General features: G+C 48.3%; 1 protein-coding gene across 1 annotated transcript in view; it reads left to right on the top strand.

Moving 5' to 3' along the window:
* Nucleotides 1-496: 496 nt before the first annotated feature.
* Nucleotides 497-18,656, top strand: part of XYLB (xylulokinase) — a 49,459-nt gene continuing 31,299 nt past the window's right edge. The window contains exons 1-6 of the mRNA XM_021705877.1: nt 497-553; nt 1,795-1,877; nt 13,366-13,435; nt 15,052-15,132; nt 17,646-17,732; nt 18,329-18,457. Of these exons, the coding sequence (XP_021561552.1) occupies nt 497-553; nt 1,795-1,877; nt 13,366-13,435; nt 15,052-15,132; nt 17,646-17,732; nt 18,329-18,457 (507 nt within the window). The remainder of the gene's footprint in view (nt 554-1,794; nt 1,878-13,365; nt 13,436-15,051; nt 15,133-17,645; nt 17,733-18,328; nt 18,458-18,656) is intronic.

Below are 18,656 nucleotides of genomic sequence, written 5' to 3'. Positions count from 1 at the left end.
CCCAGTGCCTGCAGCCCCAGGATACATTTGTCTGTGACCTCCGTGTCACCAGCATGAGTGGACAGCTGCCTTAGTACTCAAGAGACAGCCATGGAAGCCTCCAGGCTCAGGGCCACCAGAGACAGGTAGGGCTAAGCGAGATTAAAGGTGGAACCTCTGGCCCAGACGTCCTCCGCGGGAAGCCAGGCCGCGTTAGGGCAAGACCTGTGCAGGGAGCACATGTGGATGGATTGGAGGGCAGGGGAGGGCTGGGGAGAGAGCTGCGCAGGGGGTACCTGCCTTGTTGCACAGGCGCGAAGCGCGAGGGCCGGCCGGACCCGCGTCCCCGCCCCGTCCCCCGGCGGGCGGCGCCAGAGCGCAAGCCCGCGGGTGACACGGGTCCGGGAGTCCGGCGGGGTGGGGCGAGGGGCGGGCCCGGCGTCTCCGGGCGCTGGAGCGCGGCGACACTGCCGCCGCGGGAAGGACGGACAGACGCGCCGCCGGACCCTCCGCGGCCATGGCCGAGCGCGCCGCTCGCCCCTGCTGCCTGGGCTGGGACTTCAGCACGCAGCAGGTACCGTCGCGGGCCCCGGGTCCGGGAGGGGCGGGCCGCCTCCTCCGCGACGCCAGGCGGGCTGGCGGGACCCGGGCGCGGGGAACCCTGGGCCGAGCCGCGCGCGGGCGCGCCTCCCTCCAGGGCTTCCTGGGGCGGGGCGGGGGGGGCGCCGGCGACCCCGCCAGATTCGGCCGCGACCCGGCCTGGACTCGGGCCCTCCCGGAAACGGTGGGCGCCCCCGCCCCCAGCCCCGGCGGATCCCGCGGGCACGTAGCGGGAAGTACCCCGAGCGGCCGGGGTCCCCAAGGGTTCGCCCGTCGTGGGCGCTGAGTGACAGGGAGCCGAAGGAGCTCGGCCCAAGACTCGGGAACAAACAGACGGGTAGACGTGCACACAGGCATAACCAGTGACCTGGAACCAGATCACTGCTTGAAACTTTTTTTACGTGGAATGGGCACGATATACGCATGACCTTTGTTCCACCCCTGGTTGGCACCAGCATGCCCGGGTCAACGTACCCGGACGGGCCGTGCTGCTCCCGGGGCTCCGCAGACAGGCGAGCAGAGTCAAAATGCCTTCAACCTGGGTGTGGGGTGCCAAGGGGCTCCCTTTCTTTAACTTGGGAAGTCAGCACACGTGTTGTCAAACCCCTCGGTCTCCGCGATGGGTCAGGGAGGCAGGCTTAGACCAATCCCTGATCAGAAAGTCCTGTGGGACTCTGCAGTCAGGTTGCCTTGCTGGGTCTCAGTGCCCATCTGTCCGAGTTTGGAGGTCTGCTCCCTTCCGGACCTGTATGTCTCGGGACCATGATCACAGCCTATGGGAACAGCCCAGGGACCTTGTCTGGTCTCTCAGGTCCCTGCACACAGGGTCCCCAGAGGCATCTCCAAATGCTGCTTCTCATTCCTTCCCCTGGAGGACTTAACTCAGGCCTGTCTGCCGGGTTCTGGAATCAGCTCTTCTATGAACATCTGGTTCTAGAGGGTCTTGGCTTTGGTTGTTTAGAGGGGCCAAAGATTCCTTGAGCAGTATAGGTGTTTTGATTTTGCCTCAGCCTCTTCATTTTACCTACTCTTTGGGTATGTTCCCAGAGGAAGCCTCCGTTGCCGTGGTTACAGTGATGTACCCCAGCCTTCTGGGAGGTCTGCAGGCTGAGCCACTCACTAGGGTGCTGGGCTTCACCTGGTGATGTTCCTACCCCTGGGCCAGTGTAGAAGCTGAGGAAATTTCTATACACCATTTTTTAAAATGCCTTCCAGGTGAAAGTTGTTGCTGTTGATGCAGAGCTGAATGTGTTCTATGAGGACAGTGTGAATTTTGACAGAGACCTTCTAGAATTTGGGTATGTACCTAGTGTATGTGTGTGTGGGAGGGGTTGGTTTTGGGGTCCTCCCTCAACCTTTTACATTCATAAACCACACTATTCCGGTGTTACATTGTGATTTACAAGAAATACATATTTGGTCATTCAGATGGCCAAAATATATTTCTCACATGCATTTGGTCTTCATCCACAGTTCCTGGCTCACAGCTCCCCAAACCCTTGGAACTTCCTAAAGTGTTGAGAGTCATAGAGGTGTCTTTTGTTATGTTAATGGAGATGACTTTTGGACCCCACCTGAGGGTCGGGGCTGGTTGCCAAGAAGACCAACCACGTGATTAGAGGGTTGGGATTTTCAGCTGGAGGTTGAAAAGGCCAATGGCCAATGGCTTAGTCAATCCGGACTATGTAATGAAGCCTTCATAAGAGTTAAGAAGGACTGGGTTCAGAGAGCTTCTGGGTTGGTGAACACGTGGAGATTGGGCAGAGTGGTGTCCCTGGAAAGGATATGGAAGCTTCTTGCACTTTCCTCATACCTCACCCTATGTATCTCTTCATCTGGCTGTGGATTCCTGTCCTTCCGTGTCCTTTAATAAATTGGTAAACCTAAGTACAAGTTTCCCTGAGTTCTGTGAGCTGCTCAAGCAAATTAAAAGAACCTAAGGCCATTGGAACCAACAATCTGTGACTGGTTGGTCAGAAGCACAGGACAGCCTAGGGCTGGCGCCAGGCATCCGAAGTGGGTGGGGAGGGCAGTCTTGTAGGACTGACCCCTTCACGTGTGGAATTTGATGTTGTCTCTGGGTAGAAAATGTCAGACCATCTGCTGGTGTCTGAGAATTGCTTGGTGTTGTGTGTAGGGAACCACCATCCCCTCCCGTCCCCCACCACATTGGAATTGCATCCAAGAACCTAAGAGCTGATACCTGTAGATCTGGCTTGATCAAACTGCAGGCATGGTGGGGTCTTGGTAGACCTCTCAGCATCCTTTTTTCCTGTACCCTGAATGTGTTCTCCATTCCTTCCCAATTCTATGCACGCATTCATCCATACATGCAATGGGTATCAGTTGAGACTCACTTTGTGTCAGGCACATGCTGGGTACTGGGACTTGATGGTGAACCAGACATGGTCCTTACTCTCCCAGAGCTTCCTGTTGAGTAGGGGAGACTGATATCAATCAAGGAATCTCACAAAAGAATATTTGATTATAGACTCAGAGAAGGCCATTGAAGAAAAGGAACTCCCTTCTCCAAATGTTTATTATAAAGGAATGTGATCCAGACTTGGGGGGTGGTCAGGAAGGGTCCCTAAGGAAGTAGTGCTTTAGCCAAGGTCTGAGTGAGTGGGGTTTGCCAGGTGATGGAAGGGAGAGAGCATTCTAGGCAGCAGGAGCAGTGTGTGCAAAGGCCCTGTGGCAAGAAAGAACACTGCTTATTCAGTGAATTGAAGAAGGCCAGTGTGGCTGGGGAGCAGAGAGGGAGGTGGAGGCTGGGCTGGGTCACATAGGCCTTGGTACACAGTTTGTCTATATCCTAATACCTATGAACAGCCACTGAAGGACCATAGGGATGGGGGTAAGGTGTGACACGGTTGTATCTGTGTTTTGAAAAGATCTCTGGGTGCAGTGGGAGACCATTTGGGGGTTGGTCAGAATGCAGGTTGGGAGACCATGGAGGTTTTTCAAGATCATCTAGATGGGAAATAATAGCCTTGGAAGGAGAGAGCTGGGTGGCGAAATTGACAGGGCCTGGGGCAGAACTGAATGTGAGATGTGAAAGTGAGGTTTCTGGCTGGCCTTCTGGATGGATGGTAGACTGAAGAGAGTTGGTTTTGGGGAGAAAAATCATGAGTTTAGCTGTTGTATTAGTTTGGGAGGGCTGCCAGAAAAAAATACCACAGACGGGGTGTCTTAAACAACAGAATTTTGTTTTCCTATAGTTCTGGAGCCTGGAAGTCCTAGGTCAGGGTGCTGGCAGGGTCGGTTTCCTCTGAGGCCTCTCTCGTTGGTTTGCACATGGCTGCCTTCTTGCTGCCTGTCCCACGGTCATCTTCTGCCCCTGCATCCCTGGTGCCTCCACTGTGTTATTTGTGTCCCAATCTACTTTTATAAGGACACCAGTCATACAGGATTAGGGCCCACCCGGATGACTTCATTGTAAGTTAATTGCCTTTTTCAAGGCTCTTTCTCCAAATACAGGCACATTCTGAGGTACTAGGGATTAGGACTTCAATATATGAATTTGGGGGGAATATAATTCAGTCCATACAGCTGTGGACTTGTTGATTCTGAGGTGGCTCTGAGAGGCCCTGGTGGAAGTGTCCCTCCACGACTGTTTTAGATATCACTTCCGGGGCGCCTGGCTGGCTCAGTCGGTAGAGTGTGCAACTCTTGATCTCGGTGTTGTGAGTTCGAGCCCCTTGTTGGGTGTGGAGATTACTTAAAAATAAAATAAAATCTTTAAAAAAAGAAAAAAGATACTACTTCCCTGATGACTCTTTGTGTACCCCCACTGCTGCTCATGTTGTATGCCTCCTTTGAGTTGAGGTTGGAAGCCATCTTGCATTTGTAGTTTGTATTACTGCAGGTCATGTGTGTTTGAGTTTTGGTAGTTTGTGTCTTAAGGAATTGGTCTGTTTCATCTAAGCTATTAAATTTGTGGCTAGAGTTGTTCATAATATTCCTTTATTTTCCTTCGGTGTCTGTGGGATCAGTAGTGATGACCCTTCTATCATTTCTGATACTGATTATTTGTGTCTTCTCGCTCATTGTCTTGGTTTGCCTGGCTAGAGGTTTATCAATTTAATGATCTTTTCGAAAAGTCAGCTTTTGGTTTTGTTGATTTTCTCTACAGTTTTCCTCTTTTCATTTCTTATTGATCGGTGTTCTCATTTTTAGTATTTCTTTTCTTCTGCTTGCTTTAAGCTTGCATTGCTCTTCTCTCCTTTCCTGGAGTGGAAGCTTAGATTTTTTTTATTTTAGCTCTTCTTTTCTAATATGTGCATTTTAATGCTATAGATTTCCCTCTAAGCACTGCTTTTGCTGTATCCCACAGATTTTGATGTCATATTTTCATTTTTATTTGGTTCAAAATATTTTTTTAGTTTCTCTTGATACTTCTTTGACTCATGTGTTATTTAGAAGGATATAGCTTAGGGGCGCCTGGGTGGCTCAGTCGGTTAAGCATCTGCCTTCGGCTCAGGTCATGATCCCAGGGTCCTGGGATCGAGCCCCGCATCGGGCTCCCTGCTCAGTGGGGAGTCTGCTTCTCCCTCTCCCACTCCCCCTGCTTGTGTTCCCTCTCTTGCTGTGCCTCTCTGTCAAATAAATAAATAAAATTAAAAAAAAAAAAGAACGATATAGCTTAATCTCCAGATCTTCCAGTGATCTTTCTGTTCTGGATTTTTGCTTTAATTCCATATTATAGTATGAAAACACACTTCATATGATTTCTGTTCTTTTCTTTCTTTCTTTTTTTTTTTTTAAGATTTTTATTTATTTATTTGAGAGAGAGAGAATGAGAGAGAGCAAGCACATGAGAGGGGGGAGGGTCAGAGGGAGAAGCAGACTCCCTGCCGAGCAGGGAGCCCGATGCGGGACTCGATCCAGGGACTCCAGGATCATGACCTGAGCCGAAGGCAGTCGCTTAACCAACTGAGCCACCCAGGCGCCCGATTTCTGTTCTTTTAAATTTTTAAATTCTACCTCACTTTCTCTTTTGACTCAATGAGTCTATCAGTCCTCTCCATTTGGAAAAAAAAAAAAAAAGATACCCCTACCCAAAATACAGTATTGTTTAGTATTGCTTTTTTACCCAGTTACATTTTTAAGATCTAGTTCATTCCTCCTGCACTGTGTTTTTTTATAATTTTATTGAAATATAATTGATGTACAGTAAACTGAACATATAATAAATATGTACAGCTTTGTAAGTTTTTAAAAAAGATTTTATTTATTATTTGAGAGAGAGAGAGAGCACGTGCACGAGCGAGCATGAGCTGGGGGAGGGGCAGAGGGAGAGGGAGAAGCAGACTCCCCGCTGAGCAGGGAGCCCCATGTAGGGCTTGATCCCAGGACCCTGGGATCATGACCTGAGCCGAAGGCAGACATTTGACTGACTGAGCCACCCAGGCGCCCCAGCTTTGTAAGTTTTGACATAGATGCTCCTCCATGAGACTATCACCAGAATCAAGATAATGAACATTTCCATACCCCAAAGGCTTTCTCATGCCCCTTTGAGTTTATTCCTCTTCCCTACCCCAAGCCCCCTGGCAACCACTGGTCTGTTTTCTATCACTATGGATTAGTTTACACTTTCTAAAATTTTATATAAAGGGAATCATAATTATATATTCTTTTTTTTTTGACTTTTAAAACTCAGTATAATCATTTTGAGATTCATCTGCGTTGTTACATGTATCAATAATTTGTTCTTTTTGTTTCTCAGTAGTATTCCATTGTATGAATGGACCACAATTGGTTTATCCATTCATCTGATGAGGGATATTTGGATTGTTTCCAGTTTTTTATTATTATAAATAAAGAGGCTATGAAACTTGGTGTCTTAGTGTCAACCTAAGTTTTCATTTGTCTTGGAAATGAAATACTCAGGAATGGTTAAGTTGTATGCTAGGTTTTTAAAAAACTGCCATATTCTTTTCCAAAGTGGTTTTTTTAATACAGATATTTTGTTAATAGGCATTGCATGTACTTGGTACATAATTTGAGAGAAATAAAAGGCATGTAGTGAAAAGTCTTAATCCCTCTGTGATCTCATTTCTGCCCTCCTGCCCTCCTCAACAGAGAACTTTCATTAGTTCTTTGTGTATCCTTCCAGTGTTTTATATCAAAATATAAGCAGATGTGAATATTTTTATTTTCTCCCTTACTTCCATATCAGAAAGTTTACTGTATACGCCATTGTGTACTTTGTTTTATTCATTTCACAATAATTAGGCTGTGTTTCCACATCAGTACATAGAGCTTCTGTGTTGTTTTTTTTTTAGAGAGAGAGAGTGTGTGATCTCGAGTTGGGGGAGGAGTAGGGGGGCAGGGAGAGAGAGAATCGTAAGCGGGCTCCCTGCTGAGCACAGAGCCTGATGCAGGGCTGAATCTCACCGCCCTGAGATCATGCCCTGAGCTGAAACCAAGAGTCAGTTGTTTAATGGGCTGAGCCACCCAGGCGCCCTCTGTGTTCTTTTTATAGGATGCATAGTATTCCACCGTGTAGATGAAATTGAAGGACGCTGGGTTGTTTGCAGTGAAAAATGACGTGCGAGTTACCTTACATATAGCATTACAGACATGTGCCGGTTTATCTGTAAGATAGAAGTTTGGAAATAGGGGGATGCCTGGGTGGCTTAGTCAGTTGGGCATCCGACTCTTGGTTTTCGTTCAGGTTATGATCTCATGGGTCATGGGGTCGAGCCCCGAGGCAGGCTCCACGCTCAGCAGGGAGTCTGCTTGAAGATTCTCTCCCTCTGCCCCTCCCCCCACTTGCACATGTGTGAATATGTGTGTGCTCTCTCTCAGATAAATAAATAAATCTTTTATTTTTTTAATTTAGTTTTTTAAAGATTGTATTTATTTATTTGACAGAGAGAGAGCACAAGCCAGGTAGCAGGAGAGGGAGAAGCAGGCTTCCCACTGAGCAGGGAGCCTGATGCGGAGCTCGACCCCAGGACCCGGGGATCATGACCTGAGCCGAAGGCAGACACTTAACCCACTAAGCCACCCTGGCATCCCAATAAATAAATCTTTTTTTTTTTTTTAAAGATTTTATTTATTTATTTGAGAGAGAGAATGAGATAGAGAGAGCATGAGAGTGGGGAGGGTCAGGGGGAGAAGCAGACTCCCTGTTGAGCAGGGAGCCCGATGTGGGACTCGATCCCAGGACTCCAGGATCATGACCTGAGCCGAAGGCAGTCGCTTAACCAACTGAGCCACCCAGGCGCCCTAAATAAATCTTTTTTAAAAAAGTTTGGAAATAGGATTGCTGGATCAAAGAGCAAATAGATTTATAATATTGGAAGATATGGCCAGATTGCCTCCCATAGGGATTGTATTGATTTATACCCCACCAGCAATGCGTGTGAGTCCCTGTTTCCCACAGCACTGTAATGCAGTGTGGGTGTTAAAGAGTCTTTTGTTCTTTGCTGCTCAGAGAGGTGAAAAATGGTACGTCTATGTGGATCTACTTTGTATTTCTCTTATTATGAAAGAAGGTGAGCATCTTTTCAAATGTCGAAGGGCTACTTGAACTTTTTTTTCCTGTGAAGTTGTTTTTCATGACCTTTGCCCATTTTTCTGTTGGATTGATTATTTCTAGGTGCTCTTTGTATATTGGAGGAATGAGCTCTTTGTTGTTAAATGAATTGCAAATATGTTTCTCAGATTTGAGTTTGCTTTTGACTTGCTTGTGGGCGGTGGCAAACAACACGGAGTTTTGTTTCCTGTGCTACTGCACTTCTCAGCCTTTTCCTGTGGCTTCCAGATTTGGAGTCACGGTTTGAAAGGCCTTCCTCATTCGGAGACTGTGAAGGACTTTGCCTACGTTTTCTTCTAGTTCTTGTAAGGTTTCAGTTTTCTTATATAAAAATGTTTGGAGTTTAGCTGTATGGCATGACATTTAGATCCAGCTCCAATTTTTTCCCAATGACTCTCCAATTGTCTTAATACCGTATTTTTAGAAGCCCATCTTTACCTCACTGATTTGAGATGCCAGCTTTATATGCCAATTTCTGTGTACGGTTAGGTCGATTTCTGGGCGTTTTCTTTTGTGCCGTTGGTTGGGAGGGTCTGTTCATGAGCCAGTGACATGAGGTTTTAGTTATTCCAGCTTTATAATATGATTTAATATCTAGAATTGTTGGTCCCCTCTGACTCTTCTACAGTGTCTGTGGACGTTCTTGTTCTTTTTTGATATGTACTTTAGAATTAGCTTTTAAGGTTCCAGAAAGCGAAATTGTTAATATTTTTATTGAGATCATATTACATTTATAAATTAACTTGCAGAGAATTGGCAACTTTATGAGATTGAGTTTTCCTATCAAGGCATATGTTTTGTCTTTCCGTTTGTTCAAGGCTTCTTTTTTTTTTTTTTTAAAGATTTTATTTAATTATTTGTCAGAGAGAGAGAGAGAGCACAGGCAGAGGGAAAGAGAAGCAGGCTCCACTGAGCAGGGAGCCCGATGTGGGGCTCGATCCCAGGACCCTGGGATCATGACCTGAGCCAAAGGCAAATACTTAACGACTGAGCCACCCAGGCGTCCCTCAAGGCTTCTTTTGAATACTTCACATGGGTTTTGATATGTTTGACATATGGATCGTGCACATTGGGATATATTGCGGAAAGGACCATTCTTCCCCACCCTTCCCTACACCCAGGCCCTTTGCAGTGTGACTTTGTAGCTCCTTCAGTCAAGAGATGGGAGTCATTTCCTGACCTGTGGATTTTAACCAGTAGAACGTGAGGGAAATAACATTGTGCTGTTCTAGACCTAAGCCTCAAGAAGGCCTTGCTGACTTCTGCTCTCATTCTTGGAACCCTGCCCAGCCACCACGTGACCGAGCTCAGGCCAGCCTGCTGGAGAATGAGAGACACGTGGCCAAGTTACCCCTGTATCCCCAGCTAAGAGAAGCAGCGGCTGGCCCCCAGAGGCAGAGCCCTCTAGCTACTGTTAGCCGACACACAGAGGGAGCCCGGCTGAGCCCAGCCCAGTGACCCACAGAATTGTGAGCTAAATAAGCTTAGTAGTTTCAGGTCACTACCAGGGCAAAACCACCTGGTACCTATAATTCATTTTAAACTTCTTTCTGACTGTTGTATCTTTTTACATGTAAATGGGGACTTTTGTAGCAATTAACCAGTGATCTACCAGACTTCTTTCCTTCTCCTCCTGGGCATACTCCTGCCTTCCTTGCAGTTTTGTTCAGCCGTGTGACTTGAGTCTTAACCAGCAGAACATGAGAGAAAGTGAACAGGCCTCTCTACGAGACCATACGACCCCCACTGTGATCCTCTGCCCTGTGTCTTCCTGGGTCCTATGGCTGGATGTGAGTGTCCAGGGCAGCCTTGGAAACCACTTGGAAGATGAGAAGAGCCCTCGTCCTCCTGGGTCCCTGAATAACTGCAGGGAACAGAGCTCCCCGCTCCCCCCCGCATTCCTGGTCCCCAGCACACCACTGATGATGCTTTATGTGAGTGAGAACTAACCTTCAACTGTGTCAAGCCATGGAAATTAACTAATACAGGGTCATCCCCCCCATCATATCTTTTTTTTTAAAAGCTCTATTGAGATAGAATTCATGTACCAAAAAATTCACTCTTTTTTTTTTTTTTTAAAGATTTTATTTATTTATTTGACAGAGAGAGACACAGCGAGAGAGGGAACACAAGCAGGGAGAGTGGGAGAGGGAGAAGCAGGCTTCCCGCAGAGCAGGGAGCCCGATGCGGGGCTCGATCCCAGGACCCTGGGATCATGACCTGAGCCGAAGGCAGACGCCTAACGACTGAGCCACCCAGGCGCCCCAAAATTCACTCTTTTAAAATGTACAGTTCAGTGGTTTTTAATATACTCATAGAACTGTGTCACAATCTCCACTATTCAATTTTAAAACATTTTCATCTTCTCAAAAAGAAACCCCGTACCCACTAGCAGTACACGCCCTATGCCCCTCCTCCAACCCTGGCAACCACAGTCTCGATGGATTTGCCTATTCTGAACATTTCTTATAAATGAATGTATGCAATATGTGGTCATTTTTGGCAAGTGTCTTTCACTTATCATAACGTTTCCCAAGTTTATGTTGTATGCTACTTCATTCCTTTCTATAATATACTCAGTAATGTTCCATTGTATGGATATTACCACATTTTGTTTATCCATACATCAGTTGCCAGATATCCCACTCTTTGGCTATTATGAATAATCCTGCTATGAACATTCATGGATGTTATAGACTAAATTGTGTCCTTCTCCCGCCCCCTGAAAAAGCATGTTGAAGCCCTAACCTCCAGTGTGGCTGTATTTGGAGATAGAGCCTTTAGGGAAGTAATTAAGGTTAAATGAGGTCCTAAGGGTGGGGCTCTAATCCAATAGGACTGGTGTCCTTCTAAGAGGACGATCTCTCTCTCTCTCTCCCCCCGTCTCTCCCCTTCCCCCCCCCCCCCCCCCCCCCCCACCCCCCGCCCGAGTATGCACAGAGGAAAGGGCCATGCAAGGACACGGTAAGAAGGTAGCCATCTGCACATAGGAAGAATGCTTTCACCAGAAACCAAATTTGCCAGCACCTTGATCATGGGCTTCTTGCCTCCAGAACTGTGACCAGGTAAATGCCTGTTGTTTAAACCACTTCATCTGTGGTTATGGCAGCCCAAGCTGACTAATCTAGTGTACAAGTTTTTGTGTGGCCATGTGTTCTCATTTCCACTGGGGGTATACCTAGGAGTGTAATGAATGGGTCCTATGGTAACTCTTTGTTCAACATTTGGAGGAACTGACAGACTTTTCCAAAGCAACGGTACCATTTTATATTCCCACAAGTGGTATAGGAGGGTTGCAATTCCTCCATGTTTTTGCCAACACTTGTTTTTTACTATTCTTCTGATTATAGATTATAGCCGTATTAGTGGGCATGAAATGGTAGTAGCTCATTGTGGTGTTGATTTGCATCTTTCTAATGACCAGCGATGTTGAGTATGTTTGGCCGTTTGTGTATCTTCTTTGGAGAAATGTCCATTTGGATCCTTTGCCCATTTTTCAATTGCGTTGTCTTTTTATTACTGAGTTGTAAAAGTTCTTTAGATAGTCTGGAAGCAAGTCTCTTATCAGACATATGATTTCAAAACTTTTTTCCCGTTTCTGTGGTTGTCTTTTCACTTTCTTGATGGTCCTTTGAAACAAAAGTTTTAAATTTTGGTTGTCTATTTAATCAATTTTTTCTTCTGTTGCTTGTACTTTGGTACAGTATTTGTTAGGTTTTGGTGTTGATTTTATTTTATTTTTCATAAAAAGAATTGGAAAATTCCAAGGTAAACAATATTAGAAATACTTGTTTTTTAAAGGTTTCAGAGCACTGTTTTGTGAAACCATTTGGGCCTGGTGCTTTGGCAGGTGTGGGGAGCGCTGGTCTTCCCTCCTAGCAGGAATTGCCCATTTTAAGTTGCTAAATACATGCGGACTGTTTGGTTGCAATTATCATGTGTTTTGTAAAGGCAACATTTTTTTTCTGATGGTTTTTATTGTCTATGGGAAAGTTTGCTGCTCTTTTTCACTTTTTCTAATAGTATCTTTTTAAAAATGTCATTATTATTGAGTATCATTTGTGTATAAAAAAAGGACATCCATTAAAATGTACAATTCAGTGCGTCTTGATAGAGGCAGACCTGTAGCTGGGAAAGTACCACCAAAATTAAGATACAGACTGTCTACATCACTCCCAAAAGATTCTTTGTGCCCCTTTGCATTCCATCCTTTCCTTCCCGCTGGACTTGGGAAACCACTGACCTGCTTTTTCACAACAGGTGGATTTGAGCTTTCTAGCATGTTATATACATGGCATCACGTAATATGGACTTTTTTGTGCCTGGCTTCCTTCATTCAGCATGGTCATTGGAGATTCATCTCTGTTGGTGTGTGTATCAATAGTTCACTTTTTTATTATTATTATCGTGTAGTACTCCATCACACACACACACACACCACGATTTATACATTTCACCTGCTTAGAGACACCTGAGTTGACTCTCGAGTCAGGCGCCGCGTTGTTGTTGTTGCTATTGTTGTTTTAAACTCGTCATTGAGGAGTACCTGGGTGGTTCAATCAGTTAAGCATCTGCCTTTGGCTCAGGTCATGATCTCAGGGTCCTGGGATGGAGCCCTGCATCGGGCTCCTTGCTCAGCAGGGGTCTGCTTCTCCCTCTCCCTCTGTGCTCTCTCTCTTTCTCATGTAAATAAATAAAATCTTTAAAAATAAAGATAAACTCATCATTGAAAGGGTTGGATTTTGTCAAATCAGTTATTTACACGAGGGCCTTACAGGGGGGATGAGGGTAGGGAGAGTGGTCTAGGCAACTTTCCAGGCTTGCAATCCAAGGACTCCCTGGTCTGATAGCCAAGAACTTTTCCTGCAGATGCAGCACCTCTTTGTAGTGCATCCCTTCTACCTCTCCAAACCCAGTGGGCTTGGGAGGGTTTTAATCCAACCCTGCACCCCCTAGTTCCCTCATGGCCACAGTGCCAAGTGACACCATGCCTGCCTTCCAGGGCAAGCCCCTCATACTTAGAAGGCTTGTTTTTGCTGGTGTTTTCTGAGAATTGTCACCCCTGAGCAATTTCCAGGACTTCTCTTTCCATCTTGCCAGCACTGTTTAGTCTTGTTCAGTTTAGAGTTCCCACCGATGTTGGGGAAGGGGCATTTCTCTTTCCACTGGAGGGATCCAGGGTCTGTCCCCACTGGGCCCCCGCCCAAGGCCCTGTCCAGCACTCTGTCTTGTTCTCCTTGTAGGACTCAGGGTGGAGTTCATGTTCACGAAGACGGGCTGACAGTGACCTCTTCAGTCCTGATGTGGGTCCAGGTAAGCACAGGGATCCCTGACCCTCTGTTGAGACCAGGGCCTCATTGGGAAATGGAGTCAGCCTGGCTCCTCAGGCTAGACGAATCCTCGGCTGGTGTCAGTACTCCTGAGCCTGAGAGGGCTTGCAGGTCTGTTGCTAGAGCACTTGCAGGCCCTGCCAGGAAGTAGCCATCTTCAGAATACCGCTTTTCCCAAAACTTTGCCAAACACTCTGCAGGAGGCCCTCTGGCCACCCTTGTACCCTGAGATCCAGACACAGCACTGGCGTCTTAGTCTTCAGCCTCAGATGGACTCCAAGCCAGGCCTGCCTGCTCAGGACCAACAAGAAAGGAAGATGCCTGTTGCCAAATGTGGGTGACTCATGGAGCCGCGGGACCAGGGGCGTGGCCAGTACAGACCAGCATGATAGGGCTGAGTCTGCCTCTGGGGTCCCGAGACACTGAAACTGGAAGCCAGCCAAAGGCAGTGCTCAGTGCGTCTGCCAAAGCTGGTTCAGTTCTCCAATACCTGGCTAAGTAATTCCCTCTCCTAAATTCTTTCTGTTAAGATAACTAGTGTAATTTAAAAAAAAAAATTTTTTTTTTTTAATCAACTTGACCCTGACTCATACTGGAGGACTGGGGTAAAGCACAGCTTTCCACCAGACAGGCCAGCGAGAATGGACTTCCTAGGGCTGAGCCAGACCAAGGGGCAGTGGGGGTGACAGGCAAGAGTCAGTGTCTAGAAGTCCCAGTGATAATGTCAGGGCTTTCGATAGTTTGGGGCCTTAACTTGGAGTGATGAGCAATGGATAGAGAGTCAGACTTGGGGGTGGGGCCACATGATTTCTAATTATGAGCAGCCCCCCAGGATTGGGCCTGTTCTAGCTTTGCCAGTCCCCCCTCCAGCCGTGCCCCACTCCCTGCTCAAGGTTTGGCCAGGAGGGCCGAGTTGGCAGCCATAGCCAGGGCTTCGAGAGGAGCCCTCCCAGCAGAGGGTGGGGATGGTGGTGTCAGGTCAAAGCTCCAGCAGCCTGGGGTGACTCTCTAATTCCTGCCCTGAAATCTTAGGGGAGCTCTGGGCAGGCAGCTCCATCTATCCCATACCTGGGGTCTTGCAAGAAAGATTACACCCAGATGGTGGAGGGTAGAATGGGGATTGGGACAAATGGCCACCATCTCTATCTACTCCTTCCAGCCTGGTGCTCCTGGACACACGGAGTCTAGGCCTGGGCCCCTCTCTGATGGGGGCTGTCTACTTTGCTCTTCACCTCTCTGTTGCAGTGAAGTCACACCACTAGTCCAGTGGGTTGAAAATGCAAATAAAAGAAACCACAATTTGATCCACCTTGTTTTTTGTTCTTCCTGAGTGCTTGGAAGTCACAAATTGGAGAAGCAGAATTTGAGGGACCAGTGGTTTCTGATTCCATCTATTTAAGCTATTTTTACCAGGGTTCACCTTTTTATTTGATGGGTGCCTACTTTAATTAATTATTCCAGGGCTTATCTATCCCAAGCCATCAGCTCTTTCGCATCTCCAGGGTAATGGCAAGCACTTGGGTTTTAGTGCTGAGGCCTGTGGGTTTGCATGACTCAGTGGTTCCAGAGAGTCACAGTGGGCTCCGTTTGTCTTCTCAGGCTCTGGATATCATCTTGGAGAGGATGAAGGCTTCGGGCTTCGACTTCTCTCAAGTCCTCGCCCTGTCTGGGGCGGGCCAGGTTTGTCTGTGGCAGCCTCCCTGCAGCATGTGGGGCAGCCATTGGGCAGGGGTGCGGGGCTCCCCTTGAGGAAATGCTGCTTCCTGAGAGCCGCTGCATGCTTTCTGTCATTGGTAAAGACCCCTGCCACTCTTCTACCTTGAGGATGTAGAGCTTGCCTCCTTGCTGAAGGATCTGAGGTGGCTGGGACTGTGAAGCATTATACAGAACAGGATGCTAGGTGAGGAAGAACCAGAGAGAGGTCCTCTAACGGGGTGGAGGAAGCATTTGACGTGCATTTATGATGCCTGTCTGGGAGCACTAGCATTGCTTTTCTGTTTCCAGGAAGTAGAGGCAAAGTCAGAAATTATACTCCTAATGATAGCAGTTTTAGTAGTAGCACTATTAGTAAAAATAATAACAAAACACACTGACTGAGCACTTAGTACAGGCCAGGTGCAGTGCCGAGCGTTTTACGTATACTGTTTTTTTTTTCTTTTTAGAAAGAGAGAGAGAGATAGTGTGTGTGAACAGGGGAAGGGGCAGAGGGAGAGGGAGAGGGAGAGAGAATCTCAAGCAGACTCAGTGCCCTGTGCGGAGCCCGACACAGGGCTCACAACCCTTGAGATCACAACCTGAGCCAAAACCAAGAGTTCGCTGCTTAGGGCGCCTGGGTGGCTCAGTTGGTTAAGCGACTGCCTTCGGCTCAGGTCATGATCCTGGAGTCCCGGGATCGAGTCCCGCATCGGGCTCCCTGCTCGGCAGGGAGTCTGTTTCTCCTTCTGACCCTCCTCCCTCTCATGCTCTCTGTCTCTTATTCTCTCTCTCGCAAATAAATAAAATCTTAAAAAAAAAAAAAAAAGAGTTCGCTGCTTAATCAACTGAGCCACCCCGGTGCCTCTTAGGTATACTATTTAACCTAATGGTTACAATGATTTTATGAGGTAGTGTCGGGGTGCGGTTAGCACGGGAGCTCTGGGTCTGCTGCCTGGCTCTGTCCCCAGGCCCGCCATTTAAAAGCAGTGTCATCGAACTTTCTGGTGACTCTGTGCCCTCATCTGCTTTAGGGTCGATGTGAATGTTAAATACATAGTGCATAAAAACTTCATTTAAGTTTTAGCTACTGCCTTTAATATCATTGCCATTTACATGGGGACACTGAGGCACAGAGGGGTGATGTCACTTACCCAAGGTCACACAGCTGCCTGGAGGAGGAGTCAGGACCCAAGTTGAATCTTATCATCTGAATCACTTCGCTCCATGGTGGATTAGCCTGCTTTCACAACCTCGTTAGAGAGCGCTAACTAATTTTTCTGAAGCCACCTCTTCTCCCCTACCCTCCAACCTAACAGGAATTTAACGCTCCTGTCCTTGTTAAACAGAAACAGATTCCCTGGGGGATCTCGTCCACCTCTCTCATCTGAATCCCAGGCTGGGATACCCTCTCCCTCCTGGGCATCCCCCAACCCCATGGCCAGGTGTCCCAAGAACACCTCCAGCTTATCATGTGCTAGACTGAGTGCTCCATCTTTCCCCAGGGCCACAACCTGTCATCCTCGAACCCACGTCCAAGGGGTCCCCATGCCCTGTTGATTTGTTACATGACTCTTAAATCTACCACCTCTTCTCCAATCCTCCTCTTTTGCCCCAGGCTGAATATCTATGATTTTTCTCTGGTCCTCTGCTTGGGCCTCCCTGCCTCCCACATACCTTCTCTGTGACTCCCCCAAACCCTTTCATACATTCAGCCCTGGCCATGTCACTCCCCTGCTATTCCAGAGTTCCCACACCTCCAAGATAAGCCCCCACCTCCTGAGCATGTATGTCCAGGCCCTGGTGCTCAGGATGCCACCTCCCCCTCCAGCCCTCACCGCCGCCCTCCCGCCCGAGACTCAGCCCACTGTGTGGAATACCACCACTCTCCACACCTGCCAGGCTCTCTCAGCTGCGCTTGCTCTCTGCGTGGAGCACCCACACACTCAACTCCAGCTCCTTCCCTGCTAATAATGTCCTTTCTACCAGCTCGTTCCATGCCCCTCCTCTGTGTCCCCACTGCCCTGCCACTGCACATCCATAGGGTTTTGTAATTGTGTGTTTGTGTCTTTCTCCCTGACTCAAAGACAATATCGTAGAGAACAGGGACAGTACTATTCTATTCATCTGTCCCCTCACCTGGCACGATCTAAGTGCTCAGGAAATGTTTGTTGAATGAATGAATGGGTAACTGAATAAAGGAATGAATTTCAGGTAATATGAGCAATATATTTAAATACAATTTTACAAGGATACCAAAATCCAAACCACTAATTCTTTCTTGGACCCTTCCTATAAGTTTTGAGGTGGACAGGGCAGAGTTCTCATTTTCTAGAGGTGAAAACCAAGTCTCAGAAAGGGGATGAGTTCTGTGAGTAAAAAATGGCAGGGGCAGGCTTGGAGCCAGTTCTTTGGGGTGTGGTCTGGAGTCTTTCTCTGTCTCTGGGAGGTGATCCCAGTGTGTGGCCGTGTGAACGTGTGCTTGGGTTTTGCCTTGACAGCAACATGGAAGTGTATACTGGAAGGCTGGGGCCAGCCGAGTGCTGACAAGCCTGTCACCAGACCTCCTGTTACATAAGCAGCTACAGGTAACCGAGGGGAGAAGGGCCCAAGCCTTTGCGGGCCTGGAAGTCTGGGGCTTTTGTGCATTGTCAAGGGTATAAGAACTTGGCTTGGCCGTAGTGTGGTGAACATGGTCTGCCCTGCCTCCAGGTGGAAATAGCTGGTGTCTGGACAGGATCGGGTGCGTAGCCCTCCTCATGGGTCCCTTCCTGCCAGGCGTGGCTCTGGCTAGTTTCCCCCTCAGAGATCTCCCCTTGGGGCATGATGTCTCCTGGTGGTGCTGGGAAGGTAGGCTCTGTCTTCTCCGTGGTTCCGGGCTGCAAAGGCCCCTGGGAAACTGCACTTTGCTGCAGTTCTAGCCCTTCCCAGCTCATCCCCAGTGTTGCCCGTGGTGCTCAGGTGTCCTCATCAGAACCTTCTCCCTTGAGCTTTCTGGGGAGAGACGCCACTGGGCCAGGCCGAGGTTTGGGCTGGAAGGGCTTGCCCCCCGGGTCTTCCAAGGTCACGTCCAGGGAGGAGGTGCCCACACCTGCTGTGATTGGCCGTGGAACCGCCAGAACCAGGGCGGCTCCCAGAGTCAGCAGGCAGAATTCAAACCTGTGCCTTCGTTCCTCCTCTCCAGGCCTGTTTCTCCATCAGGGACAGCCCGGTGTGGATGGACTCCAGCACCACAGCCCAATGCCGTGGGCTGGAGGCCGCCGTGGGCGGGGCCCAGGCTCTCAGCTGCCTCACCGGCTCCCGTGCTTATGAGGTACGCAGCGCCCGCCAGGGGCTGGGGGCTGGGGGCTGGGGGCTGGGTTTGGCCCCGGGAGGAAAGTCCTGTTGCTGGCTCTGGTCCCTTGTCCCTGGGTGTCTGGGAGGACACAGCTGGTGACCTGCCCCAGTGGGGATCACATGAGGCCCTGTGGGTGTCGCCCTGCAGAGCCAGGATTGGGCACTCTGGCCCCTGA

This window comes from Neomonachus schauinslandi, chromosome 1 (genome assembly GCF_002201575.2).
Source record: "Neomonachus schauinslandi chromosome 1, ASM220157v2, whole genome shotgun sequence".
Taxonomy (NCBI): Eukaryota; Metazoa; Chordata; class Mammalia; order Carnivora; family Phocidae; genus Neomonachus; species Neomonachus schauinslandi.
Note: the sequence above shows the minus strand (reverse complement) of the source record. Positions and strands in the feature narration are given on the sequence as shown.